General features: G+C 36.7%; 2 protein-coding genes across 5 annotated transcripts in view; both read left to right on the top strand.

Annotated features, from left to right (window-relative positions):
• Positions 1–3,396, top strand: part of LOC107694695 (protein FAM60A-like) — a 7,159-nt gene extending 3,763 nt beyond the window's left edge. Inside the window, exons 2-6 of the mRNA XM_016494389.1 lie at positions 399–526; positions 760–859; positions 1,945–2,068; positions 2,183–2,333; positions 2,431–3,396. Of these exons, the coding sequence (XP_016349875.1) occupies positions 399–526; positions 760–859; positions 1,945–2,068; positions 2,183–2,333; positions 2,431–2,719 (792 nt within the window). The 3' untranslated portion in view covers positions 2,720–3,396. The remainder of the gene's footprint in view (positions 1–398; positions 527–759; positions 860–1,944; positions 2,069–2,182; positions 2,334–2,430) is intronic.
• A 3,268-nt stretch (positions 3,397–6,664) lies between these two features.
• Positions 6,665–17,678, top strand: LOC107694696 (caprin-2-like). Of its 4 annotated transcripts, none has more exons than XM_016494390.1 (21): positions 6,665–6,906; positions 8,371–8,614; positions 8,714–8,776; positions 8,857–8,943; positions 9,025–9,263; positions 9,744–9,826; positions 10,593–10,730; positions 10,821–10,861; positions 10,952–11,203; positions 12,132–12,173; positions 12,253–12,372; positions 12,536–12,620; positions 12,984–13,042; positions 13,145–13,255; positions 13,381–13,467; positions 13,901–14,014; positions 14,122–14,296; positions 15,232–15,402; positions 15,633–15,739; positions 16,141–16,201; positions 16,375–17,678. In XM_016494390.1, the coding sequence occupies exons 1-21, from the start codon at positions 6,902–6,904 to the stop codon at positions 16,935–16,937; spliced, it is 2,847 nt and encodes a 948-aa protein (XP_016349876.1). In that variant the 5' UTR covers positions 6,665–6,901; the 3' UTR covers positions 16,938–17,678. The 4 variants fall into 4 exon arrangements, with proteins under 4 accessions (XP_016349876.1, XP_016349877.1, XP_016349878.1 ...); XM_016494391.1 differs by having other exon boundaries at positions 6,666–6,906; positions 12,990–13,042; XM_016494392.1 differs by having other exon boundaries at positions 6,666–6,906; positions 12,990–13,042; positions 13,160–13,255.
• Positions 17,679–25,788: the final 8,110 nt, after the last annotated feature.

A 25,788-nucleotide genomic window follows, 5' to 3' on the forward strand; every position in this document is an offset into this window, starting at 1 on the left:
AAAAAACAAACAAAAACATTTATTCAGCAAGGACACATTAAATTGATCAAAAGTAACATTTATAATTTTACAAAAAATGTATATTTCAAATAAGTGCTGTTCTTTTTTTAATGTCAATTTTGAAACTTAAACTTCTATTCATCAAAGAATCCTAAAAAAAATATTCACAGTTTCCACAAAAATATTGAGCAGTAAAAACTGTTTTCAACATTGATAAAAAGAATTGTGAATGTATAACAATAACTTTAGTTGTTTGTAACTATGGTACTGTGCTTACCATGGTACTTTTGGCAGCGAATTAAATTCCAGCTGTGTTTAAAATCTTGTGTAAAATCATTGCATAAGCGGAAGTACTAAATATAAAGTTGTTTTACTTCTGTCTTATTCATGTGTTACAGATGTTTGGCTTTCATAAGCCAAAGATGTACCGCAGCCTTGATGGATGTTGCATCTGCAGGGCAAAATCCTCCAGCTCTCGTTTCACTGACAGCAAACGCTATGAGAGAGACTTTCAGAGCTGCTTTGGGTGAGTTTGGTATCTATTGTTTGCTTGTGGTTCCTCTGTAATAACATGATATTTAACATCTGCCTGGTTTAAGTACAGTGCGGATTGGTATAATGTATCTCTAGTCAAGCGTTCAGACCTTTTCTTTTAGAATAATGTGGAATAAATAATGTTGTTTGTTTGTAATGTGAGAACTTCAGTGATTTCATATGCATTCTCCTATTACAATGATATACAATGGGATACTTCTACAGTTTAGGGGAGACTCGCTCTGGTGAAATCTGCAATGCTTGTGTTCTGTTGGTGAAGCGCTGGAAGAAGCTTCCCGTCGGTTCCAAGAAGAACTGGAATCATGTAAGCTCCGTCAAATTCACCAGTCTCCCAGCTCCAACAGGAGTGTGCATATGCACACTCACACAGCCTCTCATTTATCACAATGAAGTCTTTTCAGTTCAATTTTCAATACACATTGTTCCAAAGCAGCCTTACAGAAACACCCTTAGTGAACAAGTGAACTGTAGCTGAGGTGGCAACTCCCTAAGATGTCAAAGTAGATGAGGAGGAAACCTTTGGAGGAACTGAGAATCAGCTGGGGAAGCCCACATCCTCAGAATAACATATTTAAACAATTTCATACACGCACAAATTATTTGAACAGATGCAAAAGTATTAATAATAATAGTATTACTACATAGAATTACAAGGTAGTAGTCACTACTTTGCTAATGCAGTTCATATGATATGAAAAATAATGTAATCATGTTTGGGCCCACTGATTACAGATAACCTGTTGTAGTTGATCTAAATAATTAATATTAATAATAATAATAATTTTAATTATTATTATTTATTGTCTTGTTTATAACTAATATAATTTTAATTATATGACAATAAATACATAAGTAACAAATTATAAACCTGACCTATAATATATAAGTAAATGACTAAAGTCTTTCTTTATATAAAACATAGTTTCAAAGCAGCTTCATAGTAATAAAGGAAAATAACAGAATCAATAATGCAAACGTCATCAAATATGATAAAAATATTATAATTGTGACCAAAAAAATAATATATTTTATTAGTTCTAAACAAAACCATTTATATTAGTTTGTGTTTTAGGCATTATATTATATGACAATAAATAAATAAAAATAATTATAAACCTGACCTGTGATCTAATATAATATAATGCCTAAAAATACAAATTAATATACAGTAAACATATTTATTGTTTTGTTTAGAACTAATATAAAATCAATTATATAATAAATCAATAAATAGACAATGAACCTGACCTATAATATCTATAGAGAAATTAATATATATTTGCTGCTTTGTATATAACTAATATAATATCAATTATATGGAAATAAATTAATAAACAAATAAATTTCCATCACAGTCTGAGGATTGTTATTGTGATCAATTGTTGTCAGGTGGTTGATGCGCGAGGGGGACCCAGTCTGAAAACTACAGTGAAGTCAAAGAAAGTCAAATCCCTGTCCAGTCGGATCAGACCGAACCAGCTCAGCAGAGTTCAGAAGGAACTGAAGAGACACAGTGAGTACACAATCACATATTTCAATTACAAAAACAACATGAAATGCCTCTTAACATGTTCCTTATTAAATCATTTTTCACGTGATCATTTTGGCAAAATGTCTTCGTTAACAGATTCAGATGCTCACAGCACCACCTCCAGTGCCAGCCCTGCCCAGTCGCCCAGCTACAGTAACCAATCAGATGAAGGCTCTGACTCGGAGTTGACTCCTGGCTCTGCCCGCTCTCCAGTCTTTTCCTTCTTGGACCTGACATACTGGAAAAGGTCTTTACTTTACTTTTTTACTTTACTCTGATGACTTTACCTGTCATCATAATGAATACTTTTTAAGTTAAATGAGTTCATTTATAATTCTCTCTAGGCAGCGGGTATGTTGTGGCATCATCTATAAAGGTCGCTTTGGGGAGGTTCTGATTGACCCTCATCTCTACAAGCCCTGCTGTCAGAAAAAACAGGAGCAAGAGCAAGAGCAAGAGGAAGAAGAAGAAGAAGAGGAGGAGGAGGTGGAGGAGGAGGAGGAGGAAGAAGAGGAGGAAGACGGTGACCTTGAGAAAGAGGAGGTGCAGAGCAGTCAAGAAATTCTCTCGTCCATTCAACCGCACTCCTCTCCTCAAATAGAAATGGAGCAGGAAGTGGATGAGGAGTGGTGATGCCACATTCCCACAGTACTGATTTGGCATTCTTAGGAAGCCTTCGAGAGTCGAAACCCACTCTCAAAGACGTTCTCTCGGATTGCCTTCGATTCAAGAGCAGCCGGATCCTTGCTCGTCTTTTCCTGTTTCTTTCTTCCTTGTTGAGAATGTGTCTCTTTCATTTCCTTCGCAGTCAAATCAACTTTTATTTATCAAACTGAACTGTCGTCCTTGTTTTCAAGAGCCTGGTACCACGTTATTCCATTTCCTATGAGGATTTTATTTTTTTTGTAGACCAGAGAAAATGAGTTTCCTTTCTTGCTATCCCGCTCAAACACAGAATGCTGGATCTACATACATCATGCATAGAAATCTAGACCGTGACCACAATCCTACGCTGTCACTTTTATACTCTTGAGCACCATTCTGCCCTTCCGTTGGGGAGACTGTCTCTCTGCACTTAGTGTACAGTATTTAGTATACAGCAAGCAGCATCTGCTCAATTCTAGCTCAGTGAAGATGATGTTCCACCATTTTGCTGGGATATAGCGATTATTTAGGGAAGATCTTTGCCTTTTATATATATATTTTTTTCTATCTTTGTCTTTATTGTTAAGGTGTACTCTGATTTTTCCTCTGTTTTATTTAAAGGTACAGGTCACCTAAGTGTTTTTTTTTTTTTTTTTTTTAAATGTGTCGGTATTCTGTCATTCATAATTTTTTTTTTTCGTGGAGCACAAAAAGTGAGTTTTTGAAGAACATCTAGCTGCTTTATTCAAAATAATGGAAGTGAATGGGGACTGGGGCTGTCAAGCTCCAAAATGACTAAAGCACCCCAAAAGTATCTTAACAATTGAGCTGTGCTCTATGCTCCAAGTCTTTTATAGCCATATGATAGCGATAAACGTGTTTGTCAAATGGACTTCTTTTAATAAATATTTACTGTGCTTTTTGTCTTGATTGCTTCAGTTCCCCTTCACTTTTATTATACAGAAAATATACTGCATGATATGCTTGAAAAACTCACTTTTTTGAGTTTAATGTAAGGAAAGTGAAGTGTGATGATGTGAAGGTGAGTAAATGACGACAGATTTTTAGTTTTAGGGTGAACTGTCACTTTTAAACCCTGATTTCAGTGCGGGTTGTATTCAGCCTCTAATAGGCAACTCAACTCATAGTGTTTTACTGCAAACGTTTCCCCAGACAGCTTTTCTGTGGTGCTGAGGCAGACTGGGCATGGCCAACCAAAAATAATGCCTGGCTATCAACACTCTTGTATTCAGCGTACTAATGTAAATATCCAAAAGTGTAGATTTGATTTAAGGTTTGTGGAAAAGAGCATGAACCCTAAGGAAACTATTGTCTTGATGAAAACTTGCATGAATTTTGCATGGCATTTTAAGATTTTTCATTTCTTTTTATTAGTTTTGCAACCATGTTGCAACATAATTTAATAATAATTTGGGCACATTTTGAGACAGTCCCAATATATTTTTGTAGATAAATACAAGAAAAGAACAAAAATGAAATCAGAATTTCATTTTCATTTCAAAATTTTAGAATTGGATATTTTCAATATTGTCTCATTCAAAGCCAAAAAGTCCAACATTTTTGCTATTTATTCAGTCATCTTATATACATGTGTAAATACTGTGTTTTCACAATGACAGATACTACTACTTTTTTACTGTCATGAAAGAATTGAGCACATGGTCTGAACGTTTTGGTCGTTTTTTTTGCCTTTTTATGCCAGGGAAAACTTAAAAAAAAAAACTGAAAGGCTAAACCAATGTCAGCTTGTACATTTTCATTATAAATGACTTGTCTGTAATAAGCTTTCATATAATGAGTATTCATACTAAATATCCCAAGGTTTCCCCTTTGTTTCAATAGGTCTGTCCTGCCTGTTCTTTATAATTGTATTGTTTGTGATAGCCTTGGTTGTCTTGGATTGAACAAATTACATTGACGCACACATACTTCTGTTTAATTCCAAGGGGTGGCGATAGAGAGCTCATTTGTTTCACATAAAACACTTCAATGCACATGAATTTGAATTCTTCTCTCTAATATATGCTCTGTTTTGAAATGGGTATTTTGATGGTGGCAGCTTGTGGCTTTAGTGTGAATCTGCCACATCACGGAATGACATGAACAATGACTGTATTTGTGATAACATCCGTTCAGGTGAAGCACCTACATGGGGATTCCTATCGTGTCATGTCTATGATGGCGGTTTTTGTAAATATAAGATGTGTAAGACTGAGCAACAGTTATTATGAATACTCTTTTGTCTTATTTATTTTATATTTATTTTTCTTGTGGTCTTTTCTTTTTAAGTCTCATCTGATTTTGTCATTTTGACCTGTCCTAACAACACTGCAATATGGACTGAAAACGCTTTTACACATCACAGATTGTCAGCCGAGACTCACTGAATGTTATGGAGAACTTCAGGACCGAACAGCTGTAAAAACAGACTTTTTTTTTTGGTTTATGCTAAGTACAACTATGATTATTTTTATACTTTTGTTTGAGGGTTTCTAATGCCTGCATACCTTACCTTAGACTAGTCCGTTAGTTGTAGTGCTACAGGCATGTATGGTAGCTATGCACTTTGTATTCACATTACTAGAGATATATGAAGCAGGTTTTGTATTTTTTTACATATTGTACCTTTTACTTGTTCCTCAATAAATGTAACTTGTGATGGTTACGCTTGTTATGTGCATTGGTGTAAACATGTATGCATTTGACAGCCACTTGCATTAATATTTTACTAATACATGCATTCCCTGGGAATTGAACCTATGACCTTGGCATTGCTAGTGCCATGATACTGTTTGAGCTACAGGAACATGTACATAGATAGGTCATGCCAGCACATTAAATGAGCTATATAGAGTAATAGATAGAGAGTGGCTGGTGTTCTTGGTGCTTGCAACACCAAGGTTGTGGGTTCAATTCTCGGGAAAAAATAGGCTACCAATTTTTTGGTCAGTAAAAAGAAATGAATACTTTCATTCAGCAAGGACACATTGAATTGAACAGTAAATACTTTTATAATGTTACAAAACATTTCTGTTTCAAGTAAATGCTGTTCTTTTGAACTTTTCAATTCTGACAAAAGTATCACAGTTTTCACAAAAAAAATATTACGCGTCTGTTTTCAACATATACTAATAAGAGTTTCTGCAGGCTTTATGAAGGTGAATTCAAGGCTTTTAAGGGGACACAAAGAAATTCCTTAAAATGAAGTGAACAAGAACAAATATCTGCCAGTGAGCTCAGAGAAATACATTTCATTCAAAGGGAAAACAAGTTTATTTTTCTGACCCGATTGGCAGATATTTGTTCTTGTTTTATGCATAACTACACTTAATTTCTCAAAATAGCAAGACAAATACTGAGGAATAGGCTATATTCATTTTTTGCAGTGCATGCAACATATAAAGCCATGACTTCAAAGATAAATGTAAAACTTTCTGCTCTGATTTAAGATCTTTTTAACAGATAATACAAAATGTTTATTGAGCACCAAATGAGCATTTCTTTTTTTTGCCATGAGGCCTATTAGACATGTTTGAACTATTGTAACGAACTATTTACCATAAAATTACAAATGACAGTGACAAATGTATCAATTTTCTCAGTTTTTACACAAAATTGTTGTGTAAACGTCAAGCTGAATCATTCAATCATTTACATATTCTCAATAACTACAAACAAACCATTATTTAGTACCACATTTGTTAGCCCCTTGAATGTCAGACTAAATTTGCAACCCTGTTACGTATTCAACCCTGTTACCCATTCTGGAAAAGTTATTTGTATATATTATTTATTAATGTAAATGTTAGATAGATGGATGGATGGATGGATGCTGTGGGTGGGTGGATGGATGAGAGCGTGAGAGAGAGAGTGCTGAGAATGCGCGCAGGGAACGGTCCTGTGTTTGGCTGTGACGTCATGATTGCTCCGCCAGCTGATGGGGTTCCTCTGCTCTGAGGGCATAAAAAGGTGAGAGGCGGCTGCGGTCTGTCCTCTCTGTTTCCTCACCGCTTTATGTCGTCTTTCCACCAGCTCACCGAAAGGCTACCTCGTTTGCTTTGACTCTCAATGAGCAGCCTTCCCACCCAAGTCATCTTAACGATCTGAAACGCAGCAAACAAACACACACACCGGCTCTGGCAGAGACGCATGAGGTAGGTGAGATTTGTGCAAATGCTTTGCTCATTGCACCTGTGTGTTATGTTGTCACATGCATCTGTGGCTTTATTCGTCCTCTAGCAACTTATTTGCGTTCGCTGCGCGTGCTTTTGGGTGGTGGCACCACGTCGATGCTGTTTGGGCAGGATTATTCTGGAAAGCATCAAACTCGTGTCGGATAAAGTCTTTAAAAGTTGCATTTTGCACTGTTGTAACTGCTCTTTTTCAAATGCAAGTTATTATAGCTTCATTTGGTGTTCTACTGGATGCATAATCAATGTTTACGAACGCCGTAATTGCATTAGACGATATTTGTAAATGGCTGACAGTAAACGACTACGGTTTTAATGTTACTTCGTGATTTCCGGGATTAATTCGCTTTTGAATGTTTCATTTGTATTCCAGCATGTAAATGCCGTGTCATGGTCAGCACTGGCGAATGTCCAGACACAAGGGAAGATTTTAGCTCGCATAATCGAGTTCTACACACTGTTCAGGCTGTGCCTTTTGGGTTTAACTTTACAGTATGTGTGCTGAGATTTTTTTCATCCCTTTGTGCTGAGATTCTTTTATTGTCATTGAATGACTGAACTCCTTGCATGAAGAACCAGGATACATTTGCCTTATGCATGCTTCTAACTTGAAGGCAAAGGTAGTATTTATATAGCACAGCACAGGCATAAAAAAACAGACAACAGACTCACCCACGTGTCAGACCTGTACGAATACAAGTTTTTGGAGAATCAGGGTTATTATAGTTATCTAAGACTAAAACCATAAAAACGTTTTGTTAATTCAGTCAAAATATATGTTAACTAAATAGTTTAATTATTTCAGCTATTTCAGCTCTTGTTGTAGAAACCCTTCTCATTTTCGTTTAGTTGAACTTGATGTAGGCCTACTGAAATAATTTCAGTATTTAATATCAAATATTATCAAATCTGACAAACCCAATAAAAATGACAAACGCACAACAAAATTACTGAAACTTTAACAATGATTAAAATGAAAACGTAACATATTAAATACCTTAATATGATATTATAAACATTACTAAAACTATAATAGTATCTCAGTGAAACCAAAATAACACTGAAGAATTTACTGATAATTGGAGATTATTGGTGATTTTAAATTTAGCATTTGCTAGTTTTATTCTACATTGCCCAGTGAGGGTCGCTTCAGTCACATGACCCTGTATTATTAGACTCTTGTGGTTGTGGAATAACTTAAAAATACCTGCACATGTATTTGAGTTTGTGTGATGCTGTATGACTACTGTGGTATGCAAATGTTTTTTTTTTTTTTTTTTTTTTTTTTTTTATAAATTAGGCAATGCGAATTATCTTACTCCATAAGACATTACCTAATATTCCATTCTGAGCATGGCTATAAACATCTCTTTTTAGTTCCATAATAAATAGTGTGACCTTTCTGTTCATTGTCCCTCTCTGCTTCAGAGAGACCAAGATCATGGTACAGCTGTCACCATCTCGGACTATAGAGACATTAACTCCGTCAGAGTTGACCATGGAGAAGGAAGATGACCAGGGCAGCCTTAAATCCGAGTCCCCTCGAGTGCTTACCGCCCTCCAGCTCGCCTTTAACCCCACCACCACGACCACCTATTACGGCTACGAGAAATACATTGAGGACGGCCTCATCTGCCTCAAGCACAAGATCCGCAACATTGAGAAAAAGAAGGTGCCTTTATGTTATTTAGGTGGAAACGGCATGAAGGAACCCCAATGTGCTTCACTCCTGTCTGTGTGCGTAAAACAAAGCTACTTTTTATTCTTACAGCTGAAACTGGAAAGCTACAGTGAGAGGCTGAAGAAGGGGGACAAACTAAATCCAGACCAACAGGTATTCATTCTTCATTTTATTTGTTGCATCTTGGGAAATGGGGCTTGTTTCAGCATGACAGATGTGTGGTAATGTTGTAGGAAGCTGTGGGGAAGTACGATGAGGTGATCCACAACCTTAAATTTGCCAAAGAGCTCCAGAAGACCATTGGTGCCCTCACACAAGATGTAAGTTTCATGCATTCGTAAAGTACAGAGCGAAATCAAACCGTTCTGCATATTTCACTGGATCTTCTGATTTCTCCATAGTTATTGAAGGCTCAGCGGAAAACTGCTCGACAAGAGAAGTTGATGAGGATTGAAGAAGAGAGGAAACGTCTTAGCTTGATGCTCCAGGTGCAATACGTCCTCCACAGTCTGCAGAGAGAGGATGTCCGGAGGAACTTCTGCAACGCAAGACAACATTCCTGTTACCTGTCCACACAGGACATTGAGTGCTTGCTGGATCTGACCTCATTATTGGGATGCAAAAGAAACCATAGGATGAGGTTTGTGCTGCACCTGATACCGTCTTCTGCTCTGTAGTCAGTGTTTTTGTGGTGTTACTTTGTACATTTTGTTAGATTTTTATTGTAAAGGACTCTGTCATTTTACATGGCTGTCTGGAGTTCTTACTTCTGATTGGTCAAACACATTCTGTGAAGATTTGTATTTTTTTTGACTGCTAACTTTAAATTTAGGTACTGATTTCCTACATTGCTTTATGTGTGTTGTAGCACTTTAGTAATTTATGTACTTAATGGGAAATATTACACACCTAGCAAAAAAGTTTATAAGTGGGATAAATGGGATCACAAAACAAACTCCTTTGGGATGATGCAAAAGATCTGATTTATTTTGCAATAGTTGCTAACTGTATGTTCTCCCTAGCATGGGTGCTTGCTGGTTATTTTTGATTCGATTACATTACTGTATTTGGGGTGTTTTTAGCCTGTTGGTGTGGCATGATCTTTTGTTTCATGCACTAGTTTAGAGGATCAGATGGAACAGGCTGCTATTGTTTACGGGGAGCTTCTGGAAGGAAAAGAAAGACCAGTTGCTGGCTCGACATGTGAGTTTCTTGAGTTTCTGTGATTGTCAAATTAATTTGGTAGCTTTCCAATTGTCATCTGAGCTAGGATGTTTTTTTTTTTCTTCAAAAATATTATATAGGATAACAGTTATATAGCAATTATAGATGCATTTACTGCAAATATAGGAGTAATAATAATAATTGCAAATATATAATAGTATTTTTGTAGTGTCTTTTATATTATTTAAGAATAAACATGTAAATATATAAATACATTACACAAAATACAATATGCCCTTTAATTTTAGTTGTATTGAGAATAATACGTTTAAAGAGAAATGCGTAAAACAAAAGAAATACAGTATGGCCTAATGCATTACACAAAATAAATGCAATATGTTCTTTGATATTATTATTATTATTATTATTATTATTATTTATTATTATTTTTATATTAACAAATGCATGTAAATGTATAGGTTTTATAATTATGTAATGTATGCCATTTAATTTTAGTTGTATTATGAATGATTATACATGTAAATGTATAAATACATTACACAAATACATTATGCATCATTATTCAAGGGCAAACATTACAGAATAAATAAAATAGAATAAATAAAAATGTATGTTTTGTATGTACGCCCTAGAAACATTTAGTTCCTTTTGGAGAAATCAAGCAAAAGGAACCCAGTTCTATTTTGGTGTTGATGAGGGTTTGAGTCTTGCTGATGATGGGATCGTGGGGGTACAAAGATAAAAACTGACTTATTTTTATATGACCGCTGTCATTCTTCCACAGATAAGCACATGAAGGAAAAGCTACTTCGGCTAGTGGACTGTGGCTTTTTTGATCACATACCACTTCCTAAAGTTGACAGTCAAGTGAAGACCGAGACCCTAAAGGCGGACCCTCCATCTAGGCCTTGTGGCCTCTCCAGTGAGATTTCATTCAAATTTAACTTCCAATTTCTGTCTAAACAGCCATTAATTTACTTAAATACATGTCATTTATATTTCTGCATTTTAGCACTGGTGAAGCTGAGCTCAAAAGGAGTGCCTTCCAAAGAGGTAAGAACAAGTGACGTGTCAAATGCCATCAAGTGCTATAAACTGTTTGTGAGAAGCACAAGCGTTTCAGTAACTTCTGAATGGTGCCAGTTTCTTAACAGCCAATACCTACCTGAAACGGATGTCACTGAGCGCAGACGGGATGAGAACAGGTCGCCCCATAGTTGGAAGGAGGAGTTTTTAGCCATGAAGGAAAGGGAGCCACCAGACTCATGGGAAATGGAGTTTTCTGAGGCTCCTGCGTCCTCTCAGTCCCCCACACAGAAGCCATGGAAAGGGGCAGCAGGATTGATTCCTAAGACTGCAGACATTGCGACGAGGCCTACGGTTGACCCAAAGGAGGTGAAACTTCTCTAACTTGTCTATTGAAATGGCACTTGAGGTGACATGAATTGAAAATTGGGGTATTTTCCAATGTCAGTCCCAAGACGTTGGCAAAATAAATTGTTTAACTTTTTTTTTTATTTTTACATTTTAAGTTTATTCTTTATTCCAAGGACCCCCAAATATGATCCGCTTTGCTAAAATAAAGGCATTTATGCATTTTCATTTATACGGAGTGAAGAAAAAAGAAATGCAGAAAACTAATTACAGTACTTCGGAAAATAAGTTTACCCATCCCCCACACATACAAAGTACAACTTTTTTTTCCCTATGCAATATTAGAATTTTATAATACAATATATAATTTTATAATATAGAATTGCACATTCAATTTCTTATTTTTGTCATTTATTTTTACAAAGACTCCTAGTGCCCTCTTGTGGTCCCCAGGACTCTGTGGACCCTAGTTTTAAAATCTCTTAAAGGGGTCATATGATGCAATTTCAAGTTTTCCTTTCTCTTTGGCGTGTTACAAGCTGTTCGTGACTCGTGATTATGGTAAGGGGCGTTACATTTCTGACGAGTGCTTGTGGTTTTCGGCCAATCACAATGCACTGGGTCAGCTGGCCAATCAGAGCAGACTGCGCTTGTCAGAAGGAGGGACTTTGTAGAAAACGAAGCGTTTGAGAGAGGCGGGGCATAGAGGACCTACAGTGTACAGTATTTGAAAAATAATGTGTTTTTTGAACATTAAAGCATGTCAACATATTCGGTTACACCAAATACACAATAATGATCTTTAAAAAAAGCATCATATGACCCCTTTAAACGTGTTGCTGCTTAAACGACTGAACTTGCATGTTGGCGGTTTGCTGAGTTGGGGAGCCATTTGAAATGTAACTAGGTCAGTTTCTGTCTCATCACATTAATGTTGCGTCTTTTCTAGAAATGTCAAAGAAAGAGCAAGGAGGAGCAGGACTCTAAACCGGTGAGTTGTTTACATTCATCTTAAATTCTTTAGTATATCAAAGGAGTTAAAGTGTTCTTTTTATGCTGTGTACTTACAGATGCCTGTCGCAGTGGAAGTCTTTGGCTCTCCATCTCCGTTACCAAAAGACCCTGTTCAGCGCAAACAGCAGTTGGAGTCTCTGATGGACCAGATCTCAGGATCCTTCAGCTTCATGCAGGCATGCATTTAAAGATTTTGCAAAAAATAAATAAATAAACATAACTTGCAACAATACAACTAAATTGCAGCAGTACAATTTAATTTTCCTATTTTTGTCAAAACAGAACTTTCAGAAAGCGTTTACAGAACTTTCCATGATATTTTATTTTATTTTTTGGCAGGAGTCTCTTCTGGATGGAGAAATGTCACCCGTAAACAGTCAAGCAAAGAGATGCCGTCCATCTCCAGGCTCCTCTACTCCTCTTGGTACATGAGTGCTCCATATTAAATGAGTAACACTAAGTGTAGAATGGCGTTAAAGAAATAGTTTCTAAAAAAAAAATTTGAATTTGCCAAAAAACTCACCCTGAGGCAATACAAGATGTAAATGAGTCTGAGCCGTCAGAATAAGAATCCAAACAGCTGATAAAAACATCACAATAATCCACACAACTCCAGTTGATCAATTAATGTCTTGTGAAGCGAAGAGCTGTTTGGACTCATTCTGACGGCACCCAGGTGATGTTATGATAAATTCTGAAATCCGTTCCCATGAAGAATCTATACCTTGGATGGCCTGAGGGCAAGTACATTCCTTTAAACTAATACTGACAGTCTGTTTCTTTTAACGTGCAGCACAGAGGAAATTAACGAAAAGCCCATCAGATATTCTGCCTCAATCCCAGCAGGTGAGTATGTTTGACTTAATGAGAGCTTATTGTGTATAACGAAATAAAACTGTGGTCACTCTTTCCTGTGACTAACTAATGACATTTATTTTCTAATGGTAGAGCACTCCATTACAGATTCTGCTGTCTGGAGAGGCTAAAGTCTGTCTGTCCAATGGAGACCGTTCTATAAATGGCTCTGACCTTGATCTACACCATGAAGAGAAGCCACATGTAAGTTGTCGTTTTTTTTTTTTTTTTTGTGATGGTACAGTTATTAAATGTATGCTACCAAATAGCAGCTTTCACATAAGCTTGTAATTTTAAATATGCTGTAATGGCAACTGTTGTGTTTGTAGAAACAAGGTGAGGGCTTCACCTCTCCTCCACTGTACCGCAGGGGATCCTCCATCTCAGTCCCATTAGAAAACCAAAGCACTGTACAGGTATGCACTGAACGGACAAATAATTAAACTAGGAATGTCATTTAGTTTTTGTTTTTTATTTGCATGCATAAATGGATGTTTGAAGGTTTTTGTTTTTTATTTGAATGGATTTTTCTTATTTTTTTTTCTTTTGTTTTTACACGTGAGTTGGAATTTAAGTTATACATGTATTTTTAATTCAAGTTTAAGGTTTATAATTTTTTTTTAATTTTTTTTTTAGATTTTTTTTTTTTGGTGTTTTTGATATTCTAATTAATATGCTAATTTCTAATAAAGTTTTGTGGCAATGAGCTTTTTTACAAGTGGGAAGTGAGATTACTGGAGATGGCTTGTGGTGCCACGAAAATTACTTGTATTTATTTATTTATTTTTATTTTTTTGCCCTGCGTTTTAAAACAATGTGTTTGGGATTGACTTTGCTTGTGTGTGTCAGGCAGGAAAGCAAATGTTATGCAATGGAGTATCAACCGTGTCCGCACAGACATTTTCCACCCCACCTAGTCACAGATCCATCAGTGCAGAAAACGCCTTCCACAACATTCACACTGTGAGAATGTGTTTTGTCCTCATATGCATCCGAAGTCCCTAACATCAGTTCCACTTATTTAAATAAAAATGCAGAACATATGATCTGAACTTCCCTCTCCTCATCAGGTGTTTAATGTGGCATCTTTGCCCATCAGTGAGAGCTCAGGGATGAAGTCAGATGAGAGTGGTTTCTCTGAGTCCATGCATCTGAGTTGCACATCGGCCAAAACCCCGAATTACTCCACCGCCAGCACACAGACACCTCCTGAGCTCAACCTACCTGAAGATGACCTACAGATTGGTAAAACATGCGCCCGCATGCAATTTTATTCAGAGCATATATATATATAAATATAAAACTTTTTTTTTTTTTTTTTTTACATTTATTTATATCGGGTACATTAAAGACCCCATGAAATGGCTTGTTTTATGTATTTTATATTTAGGTTTGAATTTATTTACATGGATATGAGTGAGTATAGTATGCATAATTATAACGTTATGATGCCGAAATTCACTAGCATTTAAAACTATTAATTTTAGCTTAGTTATTATTTTTTTTTTTTAAATTTAATTTATTTTTTTTATATTGGTCATTTATTGTTAAAATATATAAATTCTCTGTATTGGCCAGAATTTTAATATTGACGCATCCCCAGTTTAATCAGCACTATGTAACTTTTTCTGTGTTCAATTTGCAAAATGTATATAATGAGCGAGTACATAATGAATTCATCTTCCAAACCGCGTTTTTGTCTTATTCCGAATCACTACGGTACACTTATAAGTACTTATATTTGGACTATTGTAGCCTGGTCGGGTCGTCGCCGCTGCGGAGTAACACATACCTGCGTGAATCGCCATAGACAAACTTGGAGAAGTAGCTCCGGTTGGAATGTTCTTCCGCGGGATGTGTGCAGTTCTGTTTATTAACCGCTAGAGCGCCAAAAGTTACATAGTGCTGCTTTAATGTGAGCAGTTTTGTCATATTGAAGCAATTTCTCATTGAGCTTGTTAGATGTTGCTGGCAGTGTGTGACAGTGAAGACTTTAATATCCTTCTCATTGTAGGAGATGTTTAGTCCCCAAAATGTAGGCAAAACTTCCCCCTCACACTCATAACTAGTTTCTCATGTTTTTTCAAAAAGTGATATGAAATTAAGAGTTATAAATTCTGGTAAGTTTCATAACATTCTGGTAAAAAGGCCTATTCTCTCATTCTTGTGTGTCCTTGCAGAAGGCCAGTACCAGCTGGAGTGTCCAGTCAGTGGAGGTGGTCACGTGTTTTCTGGCCCTCCGCAACAGTCTCGTCTGGGTCAGTCGTGCTACCCCCGTGGTACAGCGAGAGGTATGACGCGTGCAGGCAGGGGTTTGGGTCACTCATACAGATCACCTGGTGGCTACAGAGGTACCTTCCTCTTCCTCTGTCTCCTTCACTTTCTGTTAATCTTTCACCTTTACATTTAAATAGTGTGCAGATCACGTTATAGTGGTGTATTTCTTGTCACCTGAAACACAAACACTGTACTGTCGTCCTTGCATAAACTTTATTAATCTGTGCTATTGGATCTTTGCATTTTGCAGTTTGGAGAAGACCTGGATTAGTAGTGTAAAACTCATTTTTTGGCTGATTGACAGGTGGTTATGAGGCATACAGAGTGAATATGCGTTCTCCAGGAGGAGGCTTCATATCCCAGACCCACACCACACACAGAGACCCTGGATCTGCCCTTTATTTGTCCAGAGTAAGTTTGATTTTACTTAATTTGTTTACGGATTAATGTCACAGTTTATAATTTTTATTTCAATGTATAAAAAAAAACAAACTAATTTATCAAGTGTTTAGGCATTCTATTCTATGATATTCTATGATATATATTATATTATATTATTCTGAGTTAATGTTTTCATTGATCTATTCTTTAAATGAAAAGCTGGTCAGTTGTGTTTTTTTTAAAATTTTTTTTTTATGTAGATCAGATTTACTGTTTGTCATTTTATATAAACAAATAGGTTTTCGATTCATTTAGTGTTGTATTATAATATATATTTTAATATTTTGGGTGAGTGTTGTCATTGTCTATATTTTAAATGAAAAGCTAGTCGGTAGTTTATTTATTTATTTATTTACTTATCTTGCTAACAGGAAAACGGGTATCTCCAGAGCTTCAAACGAGGTGGAGGCACAGCAACTCAAAGGAGCAATGGTATGAGCCATCACTCATACATATACATTGACTGATATTTTATAGAACTATATATATATATAATACTGATACTTATTTTTAAAAGAATGTTCTCTGTTGAAAATGGCTCTTAATAGATCAAAGTAACATCCTCAACTCCTGTGGTCTGTCTTTGTATGTCCTCACCTGTTTAGCCGGTTGGAGTGACTCCTCTCAGGTGAGCAGCCCGGACCGGGAGGGTGCGTATCCCCTCGACTCAGGAATCAGTGACACACTCTCCATGCCGCCAATGGAAGTGCCCATCACGCCCCAGGGCCCGCACACTCTGATGCCTGTACACGTGTACCCGCTCACCCAACTCCGTGTGGCCTTCTCCGCCGCCCGCACGGCAAACTTCGCCCCCGGCACTCTGGATCAGCCAATCTCCTTCGACCTGCTGCACACCAACCTTGGCGACATGTTTGATACGACCACCGGCCGTTTCACCTGTCCCGCTGCCGGTGCTTACGTCTTCATCTTCCACATCCTGAAGCTGGCCATCAGCGTACCCCTGTACATCAACCTCATGCGCAACGAAGAGGTGATGGTGTCTGCTTATGCCAACGATGGCGCTCCCGACCACGAGACCGGCAGCAATCATGCTGTCCTCCAGCTGTTCCAGGGCGACCAAGTGTGGCTGCGACTGCACCGTGGCGCCATCTATGGCAGTAGCTGGAAGTACAGCACCTTTTCTGGTTTCCTGCTGTACCAGGACTGAACATCCATCTCTAAATACGCACGAAAAGGGAGAATGGGATATTTTGGATGTTTTTTGAAAGTTACTCTGCACTTTATTGCACTTTCGGTTACGCATGGTGCAATTGCATGTTAGAAAGATCATGTTCAATAGTATAAAGTCAGTGTTAAAGCTTATGTAAGCTGTTTGCTGGTGAAAGTTTACAAAGGTTTTTCTGGGTTCTTTTTATTATTATTATTACTATTATCATCATCAGTACATTTAAAAATTTTTTTTTTATTTTTTTTTTCCAGTTTTGAGAGCATTTACTGTGTACTTGGACACTCATAACCCAAAGTAGCTGCATTTAGTTTGCACTAAATTGAAATCCTAACATTCAGAAGCATCTTCTGGTGTCGGTTTAATGGCCCTGTTGCTCATCGGCTCATTTTAGATGAGATGGAGAGGTTTTCCAGCCATGCAGGAGTTTGCAAAATGGTGCCCTTTTTTTTTTTTTTTTTTTTTTTTTTTTTTTTTTTTGTGTGGGGTCGCTGAATACATGCATCGCTTTGCAAGAATGGAAGATTTATTTTCTGGTAATACTTGACATGTTGAGCACTTTAAAAAAAGGGACTTGGTGGCCTTTTTGGGGTGTGTGTTAATCTGTGCGTTTGTCTGTGAAATATACTGTGAGTGGTGATCACTTGAACGCTGACTCTTGCCGAGAAGGCGTTTAGGCCAAAATTGCTCCCTCTTGTGCCTGAAATAAAAATGTGCAGTTAACGTCTGTGATTGTGTCATTTGTGCATTAACCCTTTCATGCATGGTGTCCACTGGAGTGGACAGATGTTTGGAATCCATTTTTAACAATTTAGATTGTAGTACCATGTCCCAACCACCAAGTGGTGAATCCCCAGAGCACTGTCTACAATTCCATTTAATTGTCTTTGCATCTATTTTTTGTTTTGCGATAGCACACCATAAATTCAAAAAGGCGGAGGAAGAGGAGATGCACCAATTACCTCAGGAATAAGTGTAAAATCCTTTTACTCTCAGAAAACCTCAGGTACAAAAATGTTTCAGCTAAATAGGGTGTTAGAGATGCTTTTATCCAGATTTTAACTATAAATAAATTATATTTTGGTAACAGAAAACATCTGTCCACTCCAGTGGATGTCATACACCAAAGGGTATATTATGCCTAATGGGTATATATATATATATATATATATCCCCTGATTTTGTGTGTTAGTTAAAAATGTGATATAATTTACACTTGAATAGTTTTATTAAACAAATATTAAATAGTCTTCGAATTTTATAATTTACGTCATTGCTTACAGTCTATATTTATTTATTAGGTCATAAAAAAAGTGTAGGCATGTGTAGGAATATGTGTGCATGATTGCATTAGAGTGTGTGTGTGGTGGGAGGGTGTATGTGATTGTGTGTATTTATGCTCGCGTATGATTCTGGTTTTAAATAAAAGTTGGCCATTTCTAAATAAATAAAAAAAAAATTACTTTTGAGACATGTTATGTTTTTCAAATGTCCTCTCTATTTTTGTTGTTGATGTTCCAAGACTTCCGATGCAAAAGCCTCTAAAAGTTACATTTGTCAAAAATAAGCTAACAATATCTAGTAGTGAATGCTCTCTGCACATAATATACGTTCATTAAATACTTTAATTTCAAACCAGCTAGATTCCAGCCTCAGCCCATTCAGAAGTACAGTACTTATACAGAAACACATACAAAGCCTAGGTGTCTGATAAAAAACAAAAACATCAGACAGACTTCTTTAGCCTTCTAATGTGTATTCATTCCATTTGCTCTTAGTAAATGTTTTAATTTCTATTGAATGTTCTATTGAATCACTTTTTATACCGTTGATGCATAGTGTCTACTACAGTGGACAGATATGTAACTCCCTCAAAATAAAATAAAGTTGGAAAAAGAAAAAAAAGTTACTTGCACGATTTTTCACTTGTTTAAAAATAAAAACAAACATTAAAAATGATTACTTTGTGATTTAATAATTCATGCATGTAAGCGTTAAGTAAAGTGAAAACTGTTTAGGTTAGTATTGAAGTAGAAAGTGTGGGTGGTTCACCTCTCTTTGAACGACAGAATAGTCTGTCACAAGTTTAGGCTTCATTTAATTAGGACTGATTTTCATCTCCTGAAGTTTCTTCTGTTGTACTCAGTTTGCCAACAGTGACAAAGCTGAAAGGGTTTTCTCAAGCTTTTTATGAGGGAGGGGGGAGTTTTCAGTTAAAATGTGCAAGAAAATGGAAGGAAAGAAGACCACTTGCAATTTGGTGGTGCAATCATTGACATCCGTCCTGCATAAGACAGAGTGAGACTGCTGAGTGGTTTGTCTGCATGTTGGTTCATGGGTCTTTATGGGTGTTTCCTGAACTATTTTCACACTCTTCAGGTGGTAATCGTATTTTTATTTAATGTCAATTTGATATTAGTTGTCAAATATTATATAAACCACAACAAAATCAATTTCCCATCACATTTCAAGTGATTTATTGTGATTGATTGTGTTTTGTGCTTTTTAAAAATATTATATTTTTAGAATAGATCTATCATTCCTAAATACAAAATATTTTCACGTTTTGATACAATTACAGCTTTAGTGGAAATACAGTAAACACTGATTTATTACGCTTTATTTGCATTTAAACTTGTAACTCCTGTTTTTATGCAAGACTTTGTTCATTTATTGTCTGCGACATACAAGTTAAAGAAACACCCTTGTTTTAAGAGAAGGTCCCTTGCAAATTAAAGAGTAATGATATTTGTGTCACCTTGACAATTTGACACGTAAAAAGTGTTAAAATTCCTGTTATTTTCCATTTAATCGAGAGGACATTGCAATGTCTCGTTGAACATGTTGTTTTAAAGTGTTTTGAGATGAACACAAGAGGCCACTGTTGTCCTACTAATTGATCACTTCAGGCTACTGAGCGTAATGGAAAAACAGATACATTCGTTCAGTAGGATTTCCCGCGTTTCCCGTGAGGGCTTCTACTCCGATCACTTAAGCTGATATAATAAGTCCTGCCAGTGGCTATGAATGTCACAATGCACAAATGTTTACTTTCCACTGCTCATCTCTAACAGCCGAGTGCGTTTGTTCATTTTGCTTTCTGTGAATGCCTTTCTAATGTAAGAGTATTCAAGGTTACGTATGGTCTACTAGTCCTAATAACCTTTAAAGGAACAGTTCAACCATAAACGAAAATTCTGTCATTTACTCACCCTAAAGTTGTTCCAAATCTGTGTGAGTTTCTTTCTACCGTTGAACACAAAAGATGATGTTTTGAAGAATGTTAAAGATAGGCATCAACTTGAATAGTACTATGGAATAAAATGAAGTGGAAGTCAACTGTTTGGTTACCAAAATTCTTCAAAATCTCTTTGTGTGTGTGTTTGTTCTACAGAAGAAAGAAACTCAGCCAGGTTTGGAACCGGCGTAGAGTGAGTAAATGATGACAGAATTTTTATTTTTGGGTGAACTATCCCTTTAAGATGACTATTTATCATGATATCATTACTTGTGTCAAGCTGACTGTCTCTTTACTATAGCAATGTGTTGATCTTTGTGGTCATGACGCCTGTATATTGGTCTTTTGCAAACATGTTTCTCTGTGGACTGTGTTTTGTCAGCTCAATTGAGCTGATTTAGAAAGATTCAGTCCGACTAGTTCAACATGTTGGAAGCAAATCAAAATAGTTGACTTGCCCAGACTTGTTCACATAATGCCCTCCCCTTCTTAAACCTAGTTTACCCCCCTTTATTAGGTCATGTCCTATGTAAACCCACTGCCACTCCTTACATATACACCTCCTGTGTTCTGCAACATCCCAGGATGGCTGGGATGGTCAGCTGTCTTCTTGCATGCCATGGTCTGGAGATTTTTTTTTTTTTGCTGGACTTTGGAAAAGCAGACTGTACTGTTTATTGTGTCCTTTGAACGAACTGTTCTTAACAAACATGTTGTCACTTTGCTTTTAAAGGGAACAGGAGTGTCTTGGAGTGTAAATACTGCCTATAAAAATCCCACTTCTCTTTTTCAAGGTTCAGCCTGAGGCTTTTCTGCTTTTGAGTTCATAATAATATTGAGATCATGAGTCATATTCAGAGAAAGTGTTGGTTTGGGAAGACACCATCCTGTGGTTATATCCCTGAGATTACTGGCATAACTAAAAGACAACAATGAAACTACTAACAGCGGTTTGGTGGCACAAAGAGAGAGAGAGAAAAGTTAACCAGTCGCCCATAATGACCATGATGTTCTGTTTTTGCAAAAGCACCTCAAAATAATACCTGGAAGCCATGTATCTGTGGAAGACAGCAGCTAAATGGTGTATTCACACAAGCTGTTAAATGTTTGAGACCAAACAGTCATTTATTCCCATCTCCTGCCTTTAAACTTAATGCTGGTGATATTGTCATCTGCCACAATGTCCTTCCTGAGAGAAATTAGGTGTAGCTTGAGAACAAAAGGGCTGGTGACCATGTCATTAGCAGAGATTAAGTGTATTTATTCATCTTGTACAACAGTTGTATGAAAATGGGTCGTTGTTGTAATGCCTGTCCTAGCAAGAAACTCCTGCCACTGTTTCAAGCATTTATATTGACTATGTAATTCAATAGACTTTTTTTTTAAATTACTCCTGAAATTATTAGCCATTTTTTAAAAATGTTTAAATTTAAGGTACATTCACAAGTGATCACATCTTTCTAGTCAGATCAATAGCCTAATAAAGCAGCTTACATGCAGCGGACCCCCTCATGGGGATGGCCATTTTGAGATCACATGACCAGCTGAATACTATTTAATTAATCTTATTAACTACCATTATTGGACATTTCCACTCGTCAGATAAATATTTAAATGTTTTGGCTAAGACCATTTCTTGGTAACTGCAAAATTTTGCAGCATGCTAGCCGTACACAACTGCCATATCGATTAACGCAACATAAATTACTCATTGTACTTTCAGTTGAAGTGTGAATTACCATGGTATTTTTTGCTTGTTTTTGACAGAAAATTTAATATTGTTAGCATTGTTTTTTGTTATTAGGCTAATGCATGCATAGCATTTGAGTTGCAAAAACTGAAAACTGTTTGTGTCTGCAAAATGGGAAAATGAACATTTGCACCCTGATCTGAGTGTGGTGTCATAGTTTTGCATTCAAGTCCTAAACCCTGTGCCCACAGTCTTGCCAAAACTGTGGCAATGTTTGCATATGTTTCCTATTATAACAACTTTTTGTGGCTTGCTTCTGTGTAATAAGGGATATTTTAGAATTATTTTCCATGAAAAGCACTTGCCAATTGATAAGTTTGTGTTGTGGGTTGGACTGCTGACAGACTTGTTGTATGACGAGTATTGTTTTAATATTTAGAGATGTTATATTGCTGTATAAATGCTCACTGTGGCTGATGAATTAAGATTACTTGGATCTCCTATGGTCAGCATTTAAAATAAGTCCATGTTGGCTTTTATCATTGTACTGTTTTGTATTTACTTCTCTTTTCTCAATACTTGCAGCACTGACTTTCTCAAAAAAAAAAAAAAAAAGTCCTTAGCAGGGAAAGGCTGTATGCAAAATAGTTCAGCATAAATTCCCAGCATAACATGGCAGGAAATCCCCTTTTAGAGGTCCAGGCCAACACATTTACAGGGTGTCTTGCATTGTTGCAATCTGCAGTGCATGATGGGATGGGATAAATATCCTATTTTCCACCCAGGAAATAAACTCTGTAAGCGGCAATAGGGTTGCGATAAGATTTGCATCCGATTCTGCCAGTCGCTGGTGTTTTAATCTCTCTGATAACCATCTTCTCATAACAACTAAATTGAAAACAACTGGATTGCTAGTTTACAGGGATCTGCAGAAATCTATTGCAGAGGCTCTTGCAGAATGTAAAAGAGTCCCAAACACCCAACAGAGTGAATGTTTTCTCATGCCCGTGACAGAATTCAGAGGTTTCGCACAAAAGAATGGCTGTGTGACTTGTGCTTGCATCTCTATGTGGAGGTCCAGGTGTATGATTTTTAACCTGAAGCTGCACCCCATCATTTCTTCCCCTCCATGCGATCTCGCTCCTTCATTTTGAACGTATATTTTTCCTAAACATCCTCCCCCACTCAATATCAACATGGCCAGTGGCCCTGCAGTTAGTTTAGTCATGTGCTATGTTTGGAATAGCATACTATCCTGGCAATATATAGCATTTATAATGTGCAAAGTATGCAAGTTTTCTGTATGCAGAATGGATGAACTACAACACTTACCAAGATATGAAGTATATACTAGTATGCTATGTTTTTATTAATAATACAATTAATTTATGAATATTGCCAAAATAATCCAGAAATAAACCAACATTTCAACAAGATCTTCACTTCCAGGGAAACTGATACAGAATGGAAAAGGAAGCTGTAGTCACTGGAGAAGCCAATATGGCTCCTTTAAAAAGCAATTTATTTTAAAGAGTATTAAGTGCGCAAACAAAACACTTCATGTTGCGGCAAACTAATCTTGCCATATTTCTGGAAGTGACAACATGTCAGACGCTCTCTATATATTAAATGCTTATATATATATGCATGCACAATAAATCACATCTAGGAATTTATTTGTTTTAATGTGGTTCTGTTGTATTTCACGTGCATGTCATTTTATTAAATAAATTGTATTTTGGAAATTGAATCCATATATCCAGCATTTTTATGCAAAATCCAAATTTGCATACGAACATGTGAATGGAAACCTGACTTATGCTGTCCTATTTGCTATATTCAGATCAGCATACTAGCATACTATGCTTAAAACACCTGCAGTATATAGTATGTATTGTGTGCCTAGTATGCAAATTTTATGTATGCGTGGAATACCCTGATTTGCATCTAAATATGAATCTAGTTACATTGTATTGTACGTGCATGTCTATTTTATCCCCATCCATCCACCATTTTTTTATGTAGTATCACAATTTGCATAAAAATGTGAATGGAAACCCAACTAATACTATGCGCTTGACTTGTCCTTTTGTTTTCAGTCTTATTTGCTATGTTCAGAATAGCATACTATTCTTACTACTCCTACAGTGTATTGTGTGCACAGTATGCAAATTTTATGTATACCCAGATGACCACATTTGTAGTATGCAGCAGATCACACTGTATTGAATATTAGATATCTCAAGTAATGAGGTATGTACAACAACAGTAGACAGTATCCATTATATACTGCCTAGTATGCAGTGAGTAGTAAATAAGCATTCCATTCCGAACATGACAACACTCCTGTTTACATACTCATGTGCTTTTATAGCTTTTTTTTTTTATTTTTAAAAAAAATTGTTTTTTTTTAACCCTCTACAGACTCTGTCAATCTCTGCCATTATAATGTTTCTCCCTTGATTTAGTGAGATTGTGTTGTAATTTGGAAATACTGCGTTATGGTTTAAATCTGATATATGTTCACCTTAATGGCTTCCATTTTTCTTGTGTTTGTAGGGTGGAAGCGAATGAGTTTGAAGCTCGGTGGGGGGCGCAGGCTCCGGCTCCTGTTTGCAGACCCAGACTGAAGATAATATTGGGGCAGGTTGGAGAGTGCTGTGGTACAGTTTGACTTGGTGGCCAGCGAGACCATTTAATTGTTTCCACATGGAGAAAACGAAATGTTAGAGTCGTTTTCAGAGTTCTGTGAACCTTAAAGTCAACTATTATTAGTGCCTGCTAGCAATATTAGCAATGTTTAACTGGAACAAACCAAGAAAGCTGACCAGTCAGATTATGTTTTCACATGTTAAAAAGGAACTAATCAGCTATGCGTTTACATAAAACAACACAAACGAATCCTGTTCTGGCTAACATGCTAACACTGTGGTAGTTTTTCCAGGATCGTTTGTTTGTCATTGTAGGCCTCCATTTCTTATTCTTTGTTGAAGTATTGCTCTGTCTTCCTCCATCTTGTTCTCTTTCATCATTTGCTGCAGTAGAAGGATAATTATAGCTTTTGGGAAATTATGCCTCCGTAAAGGCCCCTTTGGGGAAGAATCAGGCTGTAAAAACGATTCTTTGCCCACTGTGTATAACAGCGCTATGTTGTGTGGAGAAAGTGTGAGGTAAACAAGTTCTTTCAGCTTTCTCTGCATATCACAGTCTGATTGGTGAGATGTTTCCATGTTCTCCATTCTTCTCTCCAATACATTCAGTGCGGAATAGACTCCATATTCACTGGCAGTTTAAATCGTTCATCTCAGACTAACAGCCTTATGCGATGTGAAATCTGCTTTTTCTTGATCTTAAGTTAGTCTGTGTCCCTGAGTGTGTTATGTAATGCAAGGGACGAGGCGCTGCCTGTGTCCTTTTGGGATTTATGTAGCCGTGGGGGTGTGTATGGAAATGTATGCGTGAGAGTTTCAGAACCACAGCAACGGGCCGTACTGGTTCACATTAGAGTTGTATATCACATGTAAATTATCCAGAACCGATGTTAATCAACAAACGCTCCTGCACACAAAGCCTCTGAGCTCATCTCTAACTCAGGGGTCTGGCACAAACCACGCTGCATCACACAGAAATTTACAGGAATAGTTTGGCGCTGTCGAAACCACCTGGAAAACAACTGCACATTCCGTTTCATTGTGTTTGTGCCCATATCATACTGATATGGCTGCTGCACTGCATGTTGTTGTTGTTGTTTTAGCTATTTAAGTTTCTCGTTTTGCTTCATGAATTGTCCCTTTAATGTATGTGGTCATTATTATGGCTCTGCTGAAAATAAATTAACAGCTGTTATGTGTGACGAAGCATTTTTATTTGGAGTTTTGTTATTTAACTTTTTTTTTTTTTTTTGC

Source organism: Sinocyclocheilus anshuiensis, unplaced genomic scaffold (assembly GCF_001515605.1).
Source record: "Sinocyclocheilus anshuiensis isolate Anshui unplaced genomic scaffold, SAMN03320099.WGS_v1.1 scaffold2806, whole genome shotgun sequence".
NCBI lineage: Eukaryota > Metazoa > Chordata > Actinopteri > Cypriniformes > Cyprinidae > Sinocyclocheilus > Sinocyclocheilus anshuiensis.

Excerpts from the sequence above, each read along its gene's own strand:
- LOC107694696 (XM_016494390.1), top strand. Across the intron at positions 9,264-9,743 it reads AAAAGAAACCATAGGATGAG|TTTAGAGGATCAGATGGAAC; the intron begins GTTTGTGCTGCA and ends TTCATGCACTAG. Across the intron at positions 13,256-13,380 it reads ACCATGAAGAGAAGCCACAT|AAACAAGGTGAGGGCTTCAC; the intron begins GTAAGTTGTCGT and ends TTGTGTTTGTAG.